General features: G+C 42.0%; 1 protein-coding gene across 3 annotated transcripts in view; it reads right to left on the bottom strand.

Annotated features, from left to right (window-relative positions):
• MAP4K1 (mitogen-activated protein kinase kinase kinase kinase 1) overlaps positions 1-20804 on the bottom strand; it is a 250064-nt gene that overhangs the window by 23565 nt on the left and 205695 nt on the right. For all 3 annotated transcript variants that reach the window (XM_077480613.1, XM_077480595.1, XM_077480604.1), the window contains 7 exons: positions 20204-20288; positions 20047-20123; positions 19751-19811; positions 19565-19667; positions 5526-5584; positions 2464-2567; positions 1217-1394 (listed from right to left, as the gene is read on the bottom strand). In XM_077480613.1, the coding sequence (XP_077336739.1) occupies positions 1217-1394; positions 2464-2567; positions 5526-5584; positions 19565-19667; positions 19751-19811; positions 20047-20123; positions 20204-20288 (667 nt within the window). The remainder of the gene's footprint in view (positions 1-1216; positions 1395-2463; positions 2568-5525; positions 5585-19564; positions 19668-19750; positions 19812-20046; positions 20124-20203; positions 20289-20804) is intronic.

Raw genomic sequence — 20804 nt, 5'->3', positions numbered from 1 at the left:
GCACAAATTTTACCCTAACACATCGTCCACATGTTGGAGATGTAAGACAATGGAGGGGACGTTATTACATGCTTGGTGGGAATGCCCCGCTATTCAACCGTATTGGACAGCCATACACCAACTAATTTCTAAAATAACTACCTACACCTTGGAATATACACCTGCACAATATTTACTTCATCACGCCTCTATACCACAGAAGCAATATAGGAAATCTCTTGTCTTGCACCTTGTGAATGCAGCGAAAATGTGTTTGCCCATTCGCTGGAAATCTATTACGCCCCCCACGGTAGGGGACTGGATCCGTCGGGTAGGGCGGACAATGGAAATGGAAGAACTTGTGCACCAACTTTATAACACTACGCCAAAATTTACTACAGTGTGGGCTTGTTGGATACATTTTCGTGCGTCCACAGAATGCAAGACATTGCTAAACGAGATATAGCCTGACCTGGGAAAATATTTGAAAATGATTGAAAATAAGTGGGAAAATAATTGCTAAACTAATGGTTCCAATCTTCCAACAGTGGTCGCTTTCCCCGAGTACACTGGGTGCCCATTTAGGACAACGCAACCATCCCTTGCCATGTCTTACCCCTGTACCCTCACCCCTATACCCTCCCCAATTTCCCTCTATCTTTATATTCTCACAGAGCTTTGGAACGCTATGACTATACAACTATGCATAGGAATTAGCTGGTGATGAACCACGTTACTGAGTGGACTCGGAGGAGGCGCGTACGGACGACAGGGCTCTTCTAGGTTTGTGGTCCTGCTTCAGGTTTCCTTACTCTGACAGCGTGAACCCTGTAGGGGTGAGTGTAGGGAGATATGAACTACCTGTCGTCTACCTAAGTCCAGACTAGATATACTCCTTGATTATACCAGCCGTATATCGCCTATTTGGGCCCTAGTTTGGAGAGGCTAATAGTCAGTTAAACTTTCTTGTTTAATTTTACAAAAATATTGATGTCATGCTTACTGTTATATGTTTCCTGTTTAATTGGAGACTGTTTATATCTCTCGGAGTATGCTGTAAGGTTAAGCTGAAATGTAATGTTGTCCGAGAATATGTGCCACAGTTTGAAATGACAGTATACATTAATTGTATTTCGCCTTTATGTTGTATGCTGCATTTTCCGAATAAAGACATGTTTAAAATAAAAATAAAATGAATGCATAAACCATCAAGAAAGCCCATATGCTCATATCATACCTTCTCCACTGTCTGTAAACCAGGAGCTCAGAGAGCTGAGGTTGATGGTCTGGAGCTGGATTCTGCCATTAGAGGATGACCCTTTGCGGACCCCAATGCAAACAAGAGGGTATTGTTCTCCTGGCACCACCAGCATTTCAAATATTCTCAGAGGACAGGGCAGGGGAAAATCAAAATGCTGCAACAAGAGGGAAAAAAAAGTACAACAGGGTAAAAGGAAGTTCTGGAAAGATACAAAAAACAGTCACTTGCAGCGCTAATAGTTCTTCAAAGGTGTGAAGTAACAGATGTCAAATAAAACGGTGGTGTGAAAGGTATATATGGTATCCAAAACTGGGTGGATGCTACCTTCCTCAGATGGGGTAATCCGAAAAGAACTACAAGAAAAACAGAAATGGAAGGCTAGCACACCTAGTGCATTACCAAAGAGCCTAGCTCTGAGGAAGGGGGTTCACCCCCAAAACGTGTTAGCTGTACCCCGTGCATGTCCATGCATTGTTTTTATGGCCTTTTGTCAGTTGCATTTTGTGAGTACCCACTTTTATATAAAACATTTTTATTATTAAATTATCTTTGGTAATGCACTAGGCCTTCCATTTCTGTTTGTCTTGAAGTTCTAGAAAGATGGTAGAATGAAGTGGTTAATGTGTTTGTATAGCCAAAAACAAAAAACACTTGTGCCATTGAAATGGCTAGAGGTTTGCCATCTGCAGCAAGTCTGTATACATTCACCCCTAGAAGTTCCAGGAATCCAACTTATTTAGTTTTTAATTTTTGTTTGTTTTCTTTTATATATTTTAATGATGGCATTTTGTTTGTGGTTTCTGCATTTATATTTATTTCAATGTTAGGCAAATGCAGAATGTTTGGAGTTTAAGTGATACCATTTATTAGCTAATTTCAGAGGAACTTCACCCAAAAGGGGATGGTCCGCTCTTCCCCCTCCTTTATATTTGGTACATACTTGGGGGGGAGCGGGTACCTGATTTTGACAGGTAGCTGCTCCCCCACTACGAGCTGGATCATCGCAGTGATCTGAGCAGACGTTCACCCCCCCCGCCCACTTCCATACTCCCTGCAGCCTTTTGGGACACATCACAGGTCCCAGAAGACTGTGGGACCATTCACAAAGTGCAGGGAAAACATCAGAAAAACATCATGGTCAGCGAAGGTGCACTGAAGTTGGTGACAAGCTAAACCTGCCCTGGTGATACAGAAAACAGAAGAACCCAGGTGGCTGCTCTTACCTTCATTAACATAAACTTTTCAAGTGGTTGATACCATTCCAACAAGAGTACACTGGTTTCCATCGCTACACACAAAAACCAACTATCACGCACACCATCATGAGCTAAGAACAAGAAGACAAAGAAAAGGGGTAAGTGAAATAGTGAACTAAAATGTTTGCAGTAGGAGACTAAGCGATCCAGAAGTAGATTATGGACCAATTTGTATGGGGGGTTTTTTTATGAACATTTAACATTTTTTTTAAACATTTAAATGTTTTGATAACAAAAAGTAATTTTACTGAAAGACAATGTAACACCCTGTAGTTTGGTAGGTGCTAAAGTGAGGATTTTTCTGATAGAGTAGTAAAAATGTAGGCAGGCCTAGCTGGTGGATAGGCCTGTTTTCATTCTGGGCTGGGAGTGGCTCAGGGCAGGGCTGGGTGGCTCACAGGTAGCATCACTGTCATGCCCTCTTCTTTCTAGAAGGTCTTAGGAGGAAAGGAGAGGTGGAGCTGCCTGGGGTATCTTGAGGAGCGTTGACCAATCCCCAACTTGGATTAGCAAGGGACAAGCCTCCTTAAATACCTAGGGTCAGCCCAGCTGGGAAGGAGTTTTCGGGTGTAAGAGCTGGAGTGAGAGAGTGTGGAGGCTATCGGGGCCCACGGGGATCTCCCAAGGGGGTGACCTTGGGCTGGGGTTCAGATGCATCCAGGAGGAGAGATGAGATCCTATAAGAAAGGCACATGAGAGAGCAAGGACAGGACAGCGGGAGAGAGCACTGCTAATAGACTCCAGGGATGACAACTGGTCACAGCCTGGAGGGCTGGTGAGTGAAGCACAGTCGGGAGGACTGTCTGAAAGAACTGGGAGTTTGCAGTTTGAGATGGGTGCAGAACCAGAAGAGTGGACTGTGGGAGGGGCAGTGGCGAGAGGTCTTTGCAGCCAGGCTGGCTGGCAGGACCTGAAGAGAGCTGTCTGGGATTAGTAGCTCAGTAGAGGACAGCTAGCACCTGAACTTTTTCTACACCACAGGGGCCCGGGGGCCCCTGCCTGCAAAAGGCAATACACTGAGGCCTGGCTGAGTTAGTGTCAGGCCTAACCATGCGGTGCTAGCTAGTCTGGAGGAGTAACAGTCTGCAGCAAGTGAAGTGCTGGAGGAGTAAAGGAAAGAGGTCTTAAGCAAGAGTTTTGCTGGAGAGAAGGCTAGAGTGTCTATACAGGAGTGTATATAGTAGTTCCAAGCAAGTTGCATTGAATCTTTCTGGGCATCCCATAATTTCCTATTCTCATCTTAATTCAATCTCCTCAATAAAAAAAGAAAAAAAAAAAAAAAAGAGTTTTTGTACTGTTCTATGTCTCTGAGTGACTGAGAGATGGATGCCGGGCTGGGCTGTGTGACAGGTGAACCACTACATTCAGCAATCCCTACAGGGCCATGGCTACAGCAATGACTATATCTCTCCATCTGTAAACCAAACTCCTGCTGGTTGCATTTAATTTCTTGGTTTGATTTGTTATTTTCCTTTCTTGAAGCCAAGATAACCTGATGCTAGTAGTGGGTAGGTTTTTTTCCTTATTCATTTCTGTTATTGATCTAAGGTTAATCTTCATTTCTTGATATTACCAGATCTTGATTTCAGTAAGGCATTTGATACAGTTCCACATAATGTTCTAATACAAAATTTGTACAAGCAAGGACTTAATCCTTGGGTGGTTAAGTGGATATGCAGTTGGCTAAAAGATAGATACCACAGTGTGGTTGTAAATGGGGTCCATTCAGAACGGGGACCAGTCACTAGTGTGTACCACAAGGTTCTGTACTAGGTCGTGTTCCATTTAAGTGATATAACTAAAGGTTTGTTGGGTAAGGTGTGTCTTTTTCTGATAATACAAAGGTAACCATGGAGGTGTCTGTAACATGGAACATGATTTGGCATAGCTGGAAGATTGGTCAAAGCAGTGGACATGCATTCAATGTTTCTATATGTAAAATAATGCAACTAGGGAAAAAGAATCCCTTGAGAGAATACAACATTGGTGGTCCAGTGTTGGCCAACACTACAGAAGAAAAAGGTTTCCCAGGCAGGGGGAAAAGTGAATAGAATCCTAGGATGAATCTCTAGAGGGATCACCAGAAGGAGATCCTGATCCCCCTATATAGATCTTTGCTGAGTCCTCATTTAGAACACGGTGTCCTGTATTCTGGGATAGAACGAGTCCAGAGACAGGTGACAAACATGGTGAAAGTTTTGGGGGATAAAACACAACGAGAGCGACTTCAGGAACTTAATATAAGGCAGCACAGTGGAATAGTGGTTCTCGCAGCAAAAGGGTCTCTGGTGCCAATCCCAACCATGACACTACCTGCCTGATGTTTGCATGTTCTCCCTGTGCCTGCGTGGGTTTCCTCCGACACTCCAAATAACATGCTGGTAGGTTAATTTGATTATGTCTAAATTGGCCATAGTAGGTGTATGTATAACTGTGAGTTAGGGACCTTAGATTGTAAGCTCCTTGAGGGCAGGGACTGATGTGAATGTACAATATATATATATATATATATTATATATATGTAAAGTGCTGCATAAAATTACGCCGCTAAATAAGTACCTGGAATAATAAAAAATATGTAGTCAGGAAGAAAGAAAGAAGGGAAAGGGAGACATGATTGAAAACTTTAAATACATCAAAGGGGTGAATAAGGTTCAGAAAGGCAGTCTTTTCAATATGAAACCAAAATCAAGACCCAAACTAACTGGAGGAAAGTTCAAAACTCATATTTAGTTTTATTATTTTTATTATTAGTATTATTTTACTGAAAGGGTAGTTGATACTTGGAATAAATTTCCAGCAGAGGAAGTGAGACAGTCAACAGTAAATGGCTTGCACAGGTTTGGGAAAAACATAGATCTATACACAAAAAAGTTAAGGAAAAAAGAAACAAATAAGAAACAAAAAAATGAAATAAATGGGCAGACTTGATGGACTTCTCTGTCTTTTTCTGCCATCACTTTTTTATGTTTCTAATGTCTGTGGATACCTTAAAACATTATCGAAGAAGGAACTAGGGGAAATCTTACCAACACAACATCTCTTGCACCCTTTAGTGTCTGGAATCTTGGTGGATGCAGATTTCTTTCTGGCGAAATGAAAAAGGAAAACATCAAGGACTGACCAGCCTCTTCCCATTTCCTGTTTACTTGCATTGTCCCTCTACTTTCTTTTTATAGAGCATGAAGTCTCAAGTTGTACCATCTAATAATACTGCTATACTTCTTACAATACCCTTCTACTGTGACAGTTCCTGGGAAGTAGTCTACATCCTGTCATTTTACTGATAAGTATGACTTTCTTATAATATGCGGGGCAAGAGCACCAACAAAATGCAGGACAGCTCACTCACATATACTTCCAGTGCCAGATATTCATGATCTTGTAACACAGCAGCAAATAATCACCATACCTAAAAGGGTAACTCCACTTTTGTAGGGAAAAAATAGCAAATAAATAGTATAGCATATACAATTGCTACACAAGTCATATTGTAATTGAATGTTATTAAAAAATACCTTTATTTTTCAACCTGAAGCGCTGTAATTTTCTGTAAAATGCAATGCGGCAACCTGGAGGCATTATGTACCCCTGATCGTGTATGGAATGCCACCCAGAAATGTTATTTCCTGCTTGTGCGATTGGCTCACTGATTTTCCCAGAAGTCTGCTCTAAGATACAAGGATCATTGCCCATTAGTGCAGTTTATTAATGCAGCCTCATCAGTGCCCATAAGTGCTGCCTCAGTGCAATCTCATCAGTGGCCGACAGTGCAGTTTATCAGTGCCCATCAGTCCAGCTTAACAGTGCACATAAGTGCAGCTTATCAGTGCCCATCAGTGCCACCTCAGTGCAGCTTATCAGTGCCCATACGTGCAGCCACATCAGTGCCACCTCAGTGCCCAACACTGCAGTTTATTAGTGCAGCATATCTGTGCCCATAAGTCCAACCTTATCAGTGCCCATCAGTGCAGTTTCATCTATGCCCATCAGTGCAGTCTGTGCCCAGTGCAGTCTCATCTGTGCCCACCAGTGCAGCTCATCAGTGCCCATCAGTGCCCATAATAGGGTTGCCACCTGTTCGGTATTCACCCAGACAGTTCGGCTTTGGAATCATGCGTCTGTGTTTCAGACTGTCTGAGACCCGGACACATTATTCAGACCGGACTATGGCTTCCAAGCAGGGTTGCTGGCTGCAGTTGTCTAAGCTGAGAGTGTCTGTTACACTCTCTTTCACACTGCGCAAAGTCAGCACTAACAGCCGACCAAAACACACAGACGGGAGAGGAGAGAGGGCTCAAGCTGCACCCCTTTCTCCCACCCCTACCCCTCTTTGTTTGCCACACTCCAATCCCCAGCACTGTACCTCAGAAAAGGGGGTGGGAAATATGAAGCCCAGCAGCCTAAGATACATCTGCATGAGAGGTGCAGACTGCCAAGGAGTGATTGAGCTCACCATCCATCCCTGTCTGTGACTGAAGTCTCCTCCCTCCCCCATTCTCTCTCCTGCCTCTAAGCGAGTATGCTAAGGTAAATCAAGGATCTCACAGCACTCATTACATCAGAGCTCCCCTTTACACCAGAGGCCACAGTGTTCACCTTTACATCAGAGTATCCCTTAGATCCGTGTCCCCAGAGTTCTCCCTTGCATCAGAGTCTTCAGAGTCCACCCTTACAGTGAATGGGAACTCTGCAAGTTCAGATATAAAGGGGAACTCTGTGGCCTCTGATGTAAAGGGGAACTCTGTGGCCTCTGATGTAAAGGGGAACTCTGTGGCCTCTGATGTAAAGGGGAACTCTGTGGCCTCTGATGTAAAGGGGAACTCTGTGGCCTCTGATGTAAAGGGGAACTCTGTGGCCTCTGATGTAAAGGGGAACTCTTGTGATTAACTTCATATGATTAGAAATGTTATTTAATAGCAACATCTATGCATAGTTTATCCATGCATACTATGAAAAAAAATTGCTGTGCAATGCGGAAGTGTTCGAGTTTGACTTGAAGAAACGGTGGAAACCCTAGCCCATGAGTGCTGTCTCATCAGTGCCCACCAGGTCAGCCTATCTGTACCCACGTGTAGCTTATTAGTGCAGTTTTTCAGTGCCTATCGGTGCCCATAAGTGCAGTCTCATCTGTGCCCACAGAACACAGCCTATCTGTGTCCTGTGCGCAGCAGGGATCGTTACAAGACACCAGCCGGATGACAGACCGGGGATCTCGGGCTGTGACAGATCTTGAATCTTGTATTTGAAAAACACTGAACGCCATACAGCCCCACCTCCTGGACCGCATTGTGATAGACAGCACACTGTTCCAATGCCGGTCCAGGAGACGAGGCTGTACGGCGATCGTGTTTCAAATACAAGATTCAAGATCTGTCACAGTCCGAGATCCCTGCTCTGTCATCTAGCTGGTGTCTTGTAATGATCCCTGCTGCTGAGAGATGATGGGCGGGCAGCGGCGGGGGGGACAGAGGAGAAAGGAGGAGGAGGAGGAGGGAGGGGAAGGGGGAGAAGGAGGGAGGAAGGAGGAGGAAGGAGGAGGAGGGAGGAGGATGAGGACACCACCTCCATGGGTGGTACAGACCGGGGGCTGCGAGACCCCTCTGCCCACTACAGCAAGCAGGGATGGAAGTAGAAGTCCCTGCTTGCTGTAGATAGGACTACAACCAGGAAGTGCCAAGACCAGTGGCTGAGGTTACAGGAGGAATAGCAGCCACCAGTCTTCCAAACAGGAAATTACAGGGGATTAACGTTTTTTCTTCAAAATCAGCAGGCTATTACAGAGGAACTACAGAGCTCAGAAGAAGATGGATGGCATAGTCTAGGAAGGTAGGAGATCAGCAACAAGGACATGGAAAAAAGTTTTTTCCCGGAGTTCTGCTTTAAACCCCATTGAAAATCTGTGGAATGACTTGAAGACTGCAGTCCACAAACGGTAACCATCTAATTTAACTGAAAGTGAACAGTTCTGCAAAGAAGAATGAGCAAAGTCTAGATGTGCAAAGTCAGTAGACATATCCCAACACACTAAAGGCTGTAAGGTGGTTCAACAAAATGCTGACATAAGAGGGGTGATTATTTTTTTCCAACTCAGGGATTCTGTGTTTGAATTTCTTTTATTTTTTCTGACTTGTTGGTGTTATATCTTTCACTTGGATGTTATAAGTTGCACTAGTAAATATAGCTGAATAAAACAAAAGCTGTGTCTCTCTTCATATCAGGCTGCAAAGCAACAAAATGTGATAATTTTAAAGGTGGTGACTCTTTTCTATACCCACTGTATGTATCGGGAGCTGCCCGTGACATCTTAGTTACTGTGTTGGGAGTTCATAGTGAGTGAGTCTGTACAGAAAAGCCAATAAACATGGATGCATATATGCAGCTGCTCATCAGTAAAGCCCACCCAGTCAATGGGCACATATATGCGTACGGCCGGCGGGAACGGGTTAAAACCCAACTCTAAGTAAATGTCAAATTATCCCCTGCAGTGAAGCTGTACCCACACTGCAAGAGTAAATTACTAATTTTGTCTAAGGGAGAAGAGAAACACCTTTACTTACCGAATCCCCTGTTTCCCCAAAAGACAGCACTCGCCCATGCTCTGACAGTGGACTGTCCCTCAGCATCAACATGTCCAATGCAGAGCTATGGACCCTGCGTAGGACTTGATGACATCATTACCCTAGACTGCTGGAGTGGAGGATCAGGTAAGTAAATCTTATTTTATTGTTCCCCTAAACCTTAACGAGCAACTAAACCTTGCAGTGCAGGCACAACCTCACTGCAAGGGATCATTTTTTAGTTGTCTGGAATTGGGTTTTAATGTTCTTCTTTCTACAATGTGGAAAAGAGCTTTTCCTCTAGGGAACAGCCGAGTGTTCGGTCCAAACTTACATCCAAATGCCCAACATTTAGGACATTCAGCCTGGATGAATGTGACTGCTTCCTGTTGTGAGTGGTTGCTAAAGAAGCAATAAGTGCCTGCACCTGCTGCATCCTTGACAACCATTGATGTCACCTGGCCCATTCACTTACACTACCAGGTATCTCCAGCCATGTAAGCATAGGGGCAAGGATGGAGGGTGACAAGATTGCCTAAATATGGCCATGTTTGGGAAAAGATGACCCCACTATCCCTGTTCCTTCCCTTATATATTATGTTGAATCATTTTTTATGAAGAATTTTCAAACAGTACAGACCAGGTAAAAAAACAAAAACAAACATGGAAAAGGAGAAGCTTGGCGAGAAAAAATCTAATTGATAGGACACCTCATCCCAAATTACAAGTCAAAGAATGTGGATCTGGGGAAGGGGGGATTATTACGGTGCCTAATAGTAATAAGGTATAACATAAATTACCAAAATTAAAGACAATAGAATGTAATACATTACATAAATTTTTTTTTTTAACATTAAAGCTTTATTGGAAAAACAATTATTCATAAAAATATGTATTATCAAAAGTAATACACGGCACACCACAATACAAAACATAAAATAGTCGTCTACTCAGTTTTGATCGCTGGTCAAGAGAGTCCCAACATGTTTCGCCATTACCATGGCTTCTTCGGGGGAACCATTTTTTGACCCAAAGTTACAAACAACAACCCTGGCTCATCCACAGGCCCACAATCGATGAGGCTAGCACAAGAGGGGGAGAGAGGAGTGGAACATCCAGCCCTAAGTATCACCAATGGTGACCTATACGAGGTTAGTGTAGAAAACTACATATCGGGGACGCCAAAGTTTAGAAAAGTTTGGGGTAAAGAGGACACACAGTCGAGCAACCTGAACCCTAATTAGAGATAGTTGAATGTGTTCACCAATCGGGGGCAGTAGTTGGTATCCAGCAAAAAAGCCTAGCCTGAACAAGGCTATACAATAAGCAAGCTGCTTAGTAATAAGGCCCCTTATTTTCGTGTGCAGTGCAAGACGGCGTCCCCAAAGAGCCAGCAGGCTAGGCTTTTTTGTTGGATACCAACTACTGCCCCCAATTGATGAACACATTCAACTATCTCTAATTAGGGTTAAGGTTGCTCGACTGTGTGTCCTCTTTACCCCAAACTTTTCTAAACTTTGGCTTTCCCGATAAGTAGTTTTCTACATTAACCTCGTATAGGTCACCATTGGTGATACTTAGGGCTGGATGTTCCACTCCTCTCTCCCCCTCTTGGTTTAGCCTCATCGATTGTGGGCCTGTGGATGAGCCAGGGTTGTTGTTAGTCTTCCTTTGGGTCAAAAAAATGGTTCCCCTGAAGAAGCCATGGCAATGGCGAAACATGTTGGGACTCTCTTGACCAGCGATCAAAACTGAGTAGACGACTATTTTATCTTTTGTATTGTGGTGTGCCATGTATTACTTTTGATAATACATATTTTTATGAATAATTGTTTTTCCAATAAAGCTTTAATGTTAAAAAAAAAATTATGTAATGTATTACATTCTATTGTCTTTAATTTTGGTAATTTATGTTATACCTTATTACTATTAGGCACCATAATAATCCCCCCTTCCCCAGATCCACATTCTTTGAAAAACACAAACATAAATGTCTCCAATTCTGATTATATATCAAATCAAATAGGAACCATAGTGCCATGTAAAATTCCATGTGGGATACAGAGACTGCCTAGTGGCTGTTTTTTCGGGACATTTTCTTATACATTTTCATTACTGGTGTTTAGGCTGGCATGTGATCTGCATGTGATCTGCATGCTGAGTCTCTTTATGAATATGCTATTATTTTTGGATGTATTTGTCCCATGGTTTCTGTACTTATTGTGTGTTGCTTAAATAGGTACAACACTCAGTACAAACATAACCATAGGTAGAAATAATCTCCATCTAAAATACCTGTCTAAACCATTGCATCAATCTGTAAAATGTGTAATATCAACCAGAGTAAAGGAAAGTAACCATTAGAAAACTCCTTGTGGCGGCGCATGCGCGGAAGCGTCCAAGATGGCCGCATAGACCGGGAGCTCCGCGCCACCCTGGACTAACGTTCGTCGCCACGACTTTCTGAGCCCTCGTTTTTACCGGTAAACGGTCACATCGGATTGGGGAAAACGCAGGCTTCACACGAATGCCCGGTTCTAAGTCCCGACGGAACCCCAAACCCGCGCTTTCCACAGCGTTAGAGAGGTCAGGCCGATCCAAGATGGCCGCCGTTACCTCACAAAACACATCCTGCAATGAGGAATCCATAGCGGACCAAGACTACACAGTTAAGCACCTCTCTTCAACTTCAACTTCAAACGGCACAGTGAGTGAAATTCAACCCGGGACCCCATCCCCAGCATCCACGGACCCCCTTCTGAGTCATATTAGGGGGGAAAGTAACCCATCCATACAGCATATATTACCTATCAGCTTTGCCCCATGGGACATAGTTCCTAGAGATGCGCCCTCACCTCCCACAGACTTTGCCTCCATGATGAACGCATTCTCCCAAATGTTGTCCAGAGGTTTATCTCAGACTGCCACACAGATCACAGCTTCCATCCATGCTGATTTGCAACAATTAGGAACCAGGATTGATGCAATAGAGCAACAATCAGATCAGTCATGCCTACGCATTAACCAAAACACAGCCAGGATTCAAGAACTCCAGGATCATTTAGAAACAGCCACAGCCAAAATTGACGACCTCGAAAATAGGTTGAGGAGATATAATTTCCGTGTTAGAGGCATTCCTGAATCTATCAAGGACATTCATCACGCTATCCAAGACCTCATCAAAAGTTTAATTCCCACAATTTCACAGGATCGTCTAGAATTAGACAGGGCTCATAGGGCTCTGCAACCTCTTCGCACAGATGGTCTTCCTAGAGACATTATAGTGAAACCTCACTACTATTCAGTGAAAGAAGAGATAATGAAAGTTTCCAGAACCTCAGATTCTCTGTCATTTCAGGATCATTCCATACAAATTTTTTCCGATCTATCACCATACACAGTCCAAAAACGACGAGCTCTTAAACCACTACTTCAAGTTCTGACGAGCAAAGAAATCCCTTACAGGTGGGCCTTTCCTTTACGCCTGAATTTTTCATATCACAATAAATCATACCACTTCTCGACGTTCCAAGATGGAGAACGACTTCTGCTTCAGTTGGGATTGATTAATCAGGAACTTCCACAGACTCCTACACTGAAAGGATCCTCTTCATCCAAACGCCCCTCACCGACAAGCCCCTTGACGCAAATATGGCAGAAACAGATGCCCAAGAGGTCGAGGGAATCTCCACCAACCTGAATATACACCTGAACTGTCAAATTTTTTGTTTGAAAAATTGACTTCCTTACGGTTTGTCCTCAGGGCCGAACCTTTACCCGGGCCGGGTTGATAATAGGTCCTGTTTTTCCTTGGAAAATCTCCAGGTTTTTTTTTTTTTCCTCAAGAAGAAATTATTTTTATTTTTTATTCATTTTTTTTGCTTCCAATGTGGAAAATTTAAAAATATCTTTTCTTTTTTTTTGACATATAATTTTACTGTGGTGCCTGTATTACCCTCCTCTTCCTCTATAATTATATTATTTATTTCTCGCTCCAATTGACCTTTTGGCTTTATATTTGATGTTTTTTTTGTTTTTTGTTTTTTCTTATAATGGCTCTTTCTGCCATTAATTCATGGTCACCCACTTTATAAAGGAAGAGGAGGGCAGCTGCTCATTATTTATATATCCCCTATGCTTATTTTAGTAGGGGCTCAGATTTATTTTTATTTTTTTCTGGTTTCAGTACCTTTGAGATAATCAACCTCGGCGGCGGGGTTGTCCAGGGTGGGTACAATGCGCCCCCCTCTTTACTTCGATAGGAGAACTAAATCTCCTACCGGGGTTTGACTGTAGCGTCCCTTTAGGGCCGCTCTGGGATTTTTTCCCTTCCTATTTTATTTATTGTATACATTACTAATTTTTTTTTCTGTCTTGAATTGCTATTTTATATAATGCATATTCTGATGTTCTTTTATTTTTTTCTCTTTTTCTAGCTCTATTCTCTCTTTACCTTCTTCTTCCCCCCTTTTCATCCTCTCTTTCTTACCCTTCCCATTCTACCCACATCCTCCTTCCTATCTCCCTTGTACAGGATCAGGGCCTGGTTGGATTCTCCTCGTTTTTTTTCCACAAGCATTTCTTCAGAGGAACGGGTGTCATCTCCTATCTGCCAGGGATCACCTCAAAGACAGGTACTCCTTTCGCACATAGCATAAACTCTTCCATGCTCTTCCTTTGATCTCTACTTCACAGGTACAATCTAATCTCCGTATAATGTCCAATAATGTTCAAGGCCTTAATTCCCCAGTGAAAAGGCGTAAAATTATGCAACAATTTCATGCCCTCAAAGCTGATGTTATCTTGATGCAGGAGACGCACTTCCCCATTTCTTATAACCCCATTTTCCTACACAAAAACTTTTCTCAATTTTATTTAGCTAATGCTCCCAATAAAACAAGAGGAGTTGCGATTTGCTTTGCCAACAAAGTTCATTTTCATCATTCCAAAACGATTAGAGACCCAGAAGGCCGATACATCCTGGTCTCTGGGACAATTAATACAGTGACTTACACGTTTGTTTCCTACTATGCTCCAAACTCCCGCCAGGACCATTTTTTTGAAAAGACTCTCTTGATGCTGAAATCCCATCTGAAGGGATTTATTATACTGGCGGGAGATTCGAACATTCCATTTGACCTTTCCTCAGACAGATCTAATCCTACAAAGCCAATGCCCAAAAGACCTCCTAAAAGCAGTCTTAGGGTTGCACATTCCATACAATCAGCAGGCCTAATAGACATTTGGAGAGAAATGAATCCCCGATCCAAAGACTATACTCACTTTTCTATCCCTCATAATACATTAACCAGAATAGACCATATCTTTATTCCTCCACATTTCATCTATTTGGTCGAATCCTCCAAAATGTATGATTCCTCTCTCTCTGACCATTCCACCGTTTCTTTAATTATTCGTGGGGGAGGAGGAGATAAACGACCATTCCAGTGGCGGCTTAATGAGTCTCTACTAAACAATCAAGCTCACTGTGAGGTATTAAACTCAGCCCTTTCGGACTACTTTACAGATAACAATTCAGACTCAATTTCGCCAGGCTCCCTGTGGGCGGCACACAAGGCGGTTATGCGGGGTAAAATAATTCAACTCTCAGCCCGCCTCAAAAAGGAACACTCTGCAGAGCTTATAAGACTCAAAGAGGAATTCCAAACACTTAGCAAAAGTCACAAACGACATCCTACCCCAGAGAGCCTGGCTGAACTTGATAGGGCACGCATCGCACTTAATCTTTTACTCACTACCTCAGCAGAAAAACATCTGCGATGGACAGGAGCTCGCTTCTATTACCAAAAGGATAAAATAGGTGCCAAACTCACGAGTAAATTGTGTCCTCGAACTCGGACCTCAGTCTTCCCTAAAATTAGACAATCTTCGGGTACCCTCACTCAAAATCCGGTAGAAATTTTGAAATCATTTCATGATTATTATAAAAACCTCTACACTAAGACAACTCATACACATTCCAAAGCTAGGAATCAGTTCCTCGATCACCTCGATCTACCTTACATACATCAATCTCATAAAGAACTAATGGATGAATCCTTTACCCCTGCCGAAATACTTGACGTCATTAAAACCCTTAAATCTGAATCAGCACCGGGCCCCGACGGTTTCTCCGTCAGATATTACAAAACTTTTGGATCAAAATTAGCTCCCTACATGGCCCGGTTCTTTAATTCTCTCCGGGATGGAGCCCCCCTCCCGAATGATTCTAATACCGCATTTATCTCTGTTATACCGAAACCTGGTAAAGATACTAGTGAAGTGGGAAATTACAGACCCATCTCGCTGATCAATAATGATCTTAAAATTATGACTAAGATATTAGCTAACAGAATGTCCAGTTTTATATCTAACTATATTCATAAGGATCAGGTGGGCTTCATCCCGGGGAGACAGGGAACGGATCAGGTGAGAAGGGCAATTGACTTAATATCACTATTGAATTCGCAATGGGACGGGGGCCCGACACAAGAAGGCCTTCTGCTGTCTTTGGACTTACAGAAGGCATTTGATTCTGTTTCATGGCCATATCTTTTTGAAATTCTCACCAAATGGGGTTTTGGGGCAAATTTTATGAACATTCTAAAATCCCTATATTCAACCCCCTCTTCTCAAGTACGTCTATTAGGCCACCTTTCTCAACCATTAGATATCTGTAGAGGTACTAGACAGGGTTGTCCCTTGTCACCGTTAATCTTTATTATAGTTATAGAAACTCTAGCCATCGCCATTAGAGCAGATACAAATATTAAAGGTGTTCGCTGTGGTTTAGAAGAGCATAAATGTGCTCTCTTTGCCGATGATATGCTTATATTTCTGACCTCACCCCTAATCTCCACCCCCAACTTACTTCATCTCCTCCGGGACTTTGGAACTATCTCAGGTCTCCAAGTTAACACTTCCAAGTCAGTTGCTCTTAATATTTCAGTTCCCTCATTAACCATCTCCCGACTTGCGCCCTTCTTTCCCTTCTCCTGGGCTACAGATAGGATTCCCTATTTGGGTATTTCTCTCACCAAATGTGTCAGTAATTTATACAATGCTAATTACCCACCCGCCTTCAGATCTTTAGAAGCAGATTTAACTAAATGGTCTAAAGAAGGATTGTCTTGGCTGGGCAGGCTCAATGCAGTCAAGATGAACTTATTTCCTCGAATTTTGTACTTATTTAGAGCCCTTCCCATACCTATTAAAAAGTTGACCCTCAACAATTTCCAATCAAAAGTGGTTGGATTTGTCTGGGGAAAACAGGGTCATAGACTGACGCGTGACATCCTGTTCCGCCGGACAACCCAAGGTGGTTTAGGACTTCCTAACCTCTTTTTATATTATCAAGCAGCACAACTAGCACAATTTTCAGCAATATATACTAAAACTAATAGCCCAGACTGGGTTTCTATTGAGAACCAGGCAGTACCTGACTACACATTAGATCACCTATTATGGAGACCAACAAAACAAAGACCTGCCATATTGTCCCCCACACTTTCTCAATCCCTAGCACTATGTGACAGACTATATAAAAACGAACACCTAATTTCCCCACTGAAACCTCTCGTACATTTATTCCATAACCCTGATTTCCCTCCTGGCCTGAATACCCAAGATTTTCAATGGTGGTTGAACAAGGGCCTTTTCAGAATTGGACATTTCATTACACCAAATGGACCCATTTCAATGGGACACTGCTACTCCAAACTAGAGATGCCCGATTCAGAACAATTGAGACTTTCACAGATTAAACGTTTTATACATTCTCTTGAACTTGACAAATCAAATAGCTACAATGCTACGATTTACGAGCAATGGTGCTTAAAACAAGGTCACCGCAAAGGAGGTATTTCCCTCATCTACTCGTCCCTGGCAGATAGGAGTGACAAACCGACATATGCTCGTTCTTGGGAGGAAGACTTGGACATCCAACTAGATACGGAAATGTGGTTCCGAATTTTTAGACGTTCTTCCAAAGGTATTTTGAATATTTCCTTAATCGAAGCTAATGTCAAAATTCTAACGAAATGGTATTATGTTCCTGTGAGACTTTCAAAGATGTATTCAGAGATTTCACCGCTTTGTTTCAGAGGATGTGGTCTTTTAGGTACAATGTTACATATATGGTGGACATGTCCCCGCATACGAAATTTTTGGAATAACTTTATACATCTAGTGAGGAAGGTCTCGAAAGCCCCAATCCCACAAGATCCTTCATATATCCTTCTGAACCGCAGGCTACACAATACCCCTAAACATACTCAACAACTAATCTTTTTTATGTGCTTGGGAGCCAAGATCACCTTAGCAAAAGCTTGGAAAACTTCTAGGGTTTCCCTTGTGGCTACCAGGCACAAAATCTCCTGGATTATGGTTCAAGAACAAATAGTAGCTAAATTACGGAATACCATTCAATAATTTGAATTGACATGGGATCCATGGGCCCAACACATCAAAGTACAATTGTTTCCAGGACACCTTCTGTCTTAAATTTCACATGGATGGAGCCAAGACCCTGAATCCTGTACATCTCTCCCTTCCTTACCCTCCCTCTTTCTCCTGAATTCATTTTCTACTTCACTTTTTTTTTTTTTCTTCTCTTTGCTTTTCTTTTAGCAGGATTTTCATATTTAGTTATGGATTTGATGTTGCCTTATTCTACTACATTCTTCCTCAGTTAACCTTTGTGGTTCTAACTGGAGTTTACTAGTTCTAAAGAGTTCATTTGGAATTGAATTGGGAATTTTGAAGTTTGGCAGTCCGCTTCCCTCCGGGGAGCACAATTTCTGGGTGCTGTCCGGGGGTTTAAAGGGACGTAGATGGGGGGTTCTTCGGCGGGAGTCCCCCGAGCTATCCCACTCCACAGTGTGAGCCCATTGGGGTGGAGTGGTGACCTTGGGGGTCTCCTTAGAAGTTGCCGCTATGTTTAAATCTTCTACACCTCCCATTTAAACCTTAATCAAATCCCTTTTTTTTTCTTTCCCTATTTCCCTTTTACCTATGTGTATGTATGTATTTATATATATATGTATATATATATATATATATTTATATATATTTTTTTTTTTTTTTTTTGTGTCCCTTTTTTTTATATATATCATTATTATAAATTTTAAATGAAGTGGATCTTTACACTCCAAGTCTTTCATGACATATAATAGCCCCAAATATATCTGTATAAGATACCTTGTATAACTTGTCTTTTTCTGATTGATGCATCCTGCCTTATTTGAATTCTCTGTTTTTTATGTTATGTTTTTGCTTTATTTCTATTTTCTGATTATACATGATGTATTTACCGAAGAGTTAAATTCAATAAAAATTATTGAAAGAGAAAACTCCTTGTACATGGTAGACAGAGGACTCAGTGAATACCTCTAAAGCCCCATACACACGATCAGAAATTCTGCCAGAAAAAGTCGGATGTGAGCTTTTGGTCAGAAATTCCGACCATGTGCATGCTCCAACGGACTTTTGCTGGCAGAATTCCAGGCAGCAAAAGATTGAGAGCAGAGTCTCTATTTTTGGGTCGGAAAAAGTTCCGATCGTCTGTACAAATTCCGACATGCAAAATTCCAACACGTGCACGGAAACAATTCGGCGCATGCTCGGAAGCATTGAACTTAATTTTCTCGGCTCGTCGTAGTGTTGTACATCACCGTGTTCTTGATGGTCGAAAGTTCAGAGAACCTTTGTGTGACCGTGTGTATGCAAGCCAAACTTTAGCGGAACTTATTCCCCGTACACACGAGCGCATTTTCTGTCAGAAAAAAACTTGGATGTTTTTTCCGACAGAAAATGCACTCGTGTGTACGGGGCATAAGTTGTTTCAGGAGATGTTGGCAGTATCATCAGATTAGGTAGGTAATGCAACCAATTATCACAAAAAATTAATAGGAAAGGATATTGGGAACAAGAAAATGAGGAGAAAAAAAAAAAGGGGGGGGGGTCAAGTAGTACCCATGAGAAACATCTAAAATCTCAGACCTTAACTGCAACAAAGAGGTCAAACTCAGAGGGATATCGGAGATTAGACATGAGATTGTATGATTTAGACTTATCTTCCCCAGGCAATCATACTTTCCACACTGTCAATCCGAGCCATTACGCAAACTCATTCGGCAAAGGAGGGTGCCTCAGCCTGCCACCAATGCCTGGTGATTACAGAGTGGGCAACTGTAAAGAAATGCCGGATCAATCTCTTTTTTTCCCTTATATATTATGACACAGGTGAGTGGCATCATCACATTTGGTTGTTGGGTTTTTATTTTGGGGGCTGTCAGGCATGGATCTACTGGATAGACATGAATCTACTGTACATTGTAGGACTTTTTTGTTGTTCCTTTAATAAAGGAAGTATCAAAAGATGTGTTTTCCTTTATACATCACAAAATGATCTCCAAGCCCTGCGCAAAACGAACCCTAGTACATTCGGTTTATCAGTACTGTTCTTTTAGATATATGCAGCTCACCATACCCTCCTACCAAGGCTGTACCTGGGCAGCAGTCTGTGTGTTGGAATGTGAGCCAAACGGGATTCTTTCCGTATCTGTTCATGAAGAGCCAGGAGACTGTGTGAGTACAGCTGGAAGGCTTTCCCTATGGACAGACAAACACACACTGAATACTACACCCCTTAGTCAATAAGTTTACTGTTTTGTCAGTTGACATCTTCATCTTACCAGTTATGGACATTAATACATTGTTGATGGAATAGACCCAAGTTGTCCAGCCAGAAGTCAGCTAGAGAAGATATAAGAAAAACAAAAAAAATTTAACTTGGTCTTTGATAATTATATTTTAAGGAGTAAGAAGCCATTGAGCATAGCGATCTACCTGAAATATTATGTTTGGTTGGAGACAAACTATAAGCACAATATTCTGTCCTTATTTTGTCCCATGACATAATTAGGCATTAGGGAAAATAAAATCAAACAAAAAATTGTACAGAGTAAAAAATAGCTGAATTCTCACTTACCAAGTCAAGGGAGGCCTGTGACTCTGAGAGGTTTAGCGTATAGATCCCCTGCTCAGCCCCCAGGATGACATGCATATCTATAGTGTACACAAAAAGACTTATAGAAGGTGGAGGAAGCATAAAAAGTGTTATAGAGAGAAGAGAACAAGCTACATACCTTTCGTTGTGGGATGTCTCCAGGTAGTTGCTGAATGGATTTTCAGAGGACATCCATTAAATATCTTTTTCAGTTGGAACTCTCCCTGACATGAGAAATATAGGCTTATAAAAGGAGAACTATACAATGCAAAGGCAGTCTTATATCTTCAGATGGCACGTAACTGAAAGGGGACATGCAACACATTTAAAATTTTAGTGTATAGGGTAACTCCACTCGAGGAAAAATGTATTAAATAAAATATATATAGCATATGCAATTGCTACAAAAGCAATATTTTTATTACCTTTCCATTTCAGTCTGTAGCACAATAAATTTCTGTAACATTCAATACAATATGGCAACCTGGAGGTGTCCTGTACACTGTCGGTGTAAAGAAAACCTCCAAAAATGTAATTTCCTGCTTGTGCGATTGGTGCACTGATTTTTCAGAAGTCTGCACTAAGATACAAATTTGGTTTTAGGAACCCTCTGTGACAGAAATTGTATTTTTGTTGAGATACTCCAAGAGTTAAAGGGATGCAGACACTGCAGTTTTTCACATTGGAACACAGAGAGTGCACCAGCTGATTATAATGAACCAGACCCTCGCATTCAGAAT

This window comes from Lithobates pipiens, unplaced genomic scaffold (genome assembly GCF_037356315.1).
Source record: "Lithobates pipiens isolate NorthernLeopardFrog02 unplaced genomic scaffold, aLitPip1_a1.2 Scaffold_1, whole genome shotgun sequence".
Taxonomy (NCBI): Eukaryota; Metazoa; Chordata; class Amphibia; order Anura; family Ranidae; genus Lithobates; species Lithobates pipiens.
This window is presented reverse-complemented; position numbering and strand designations above follow the sequence as displayed.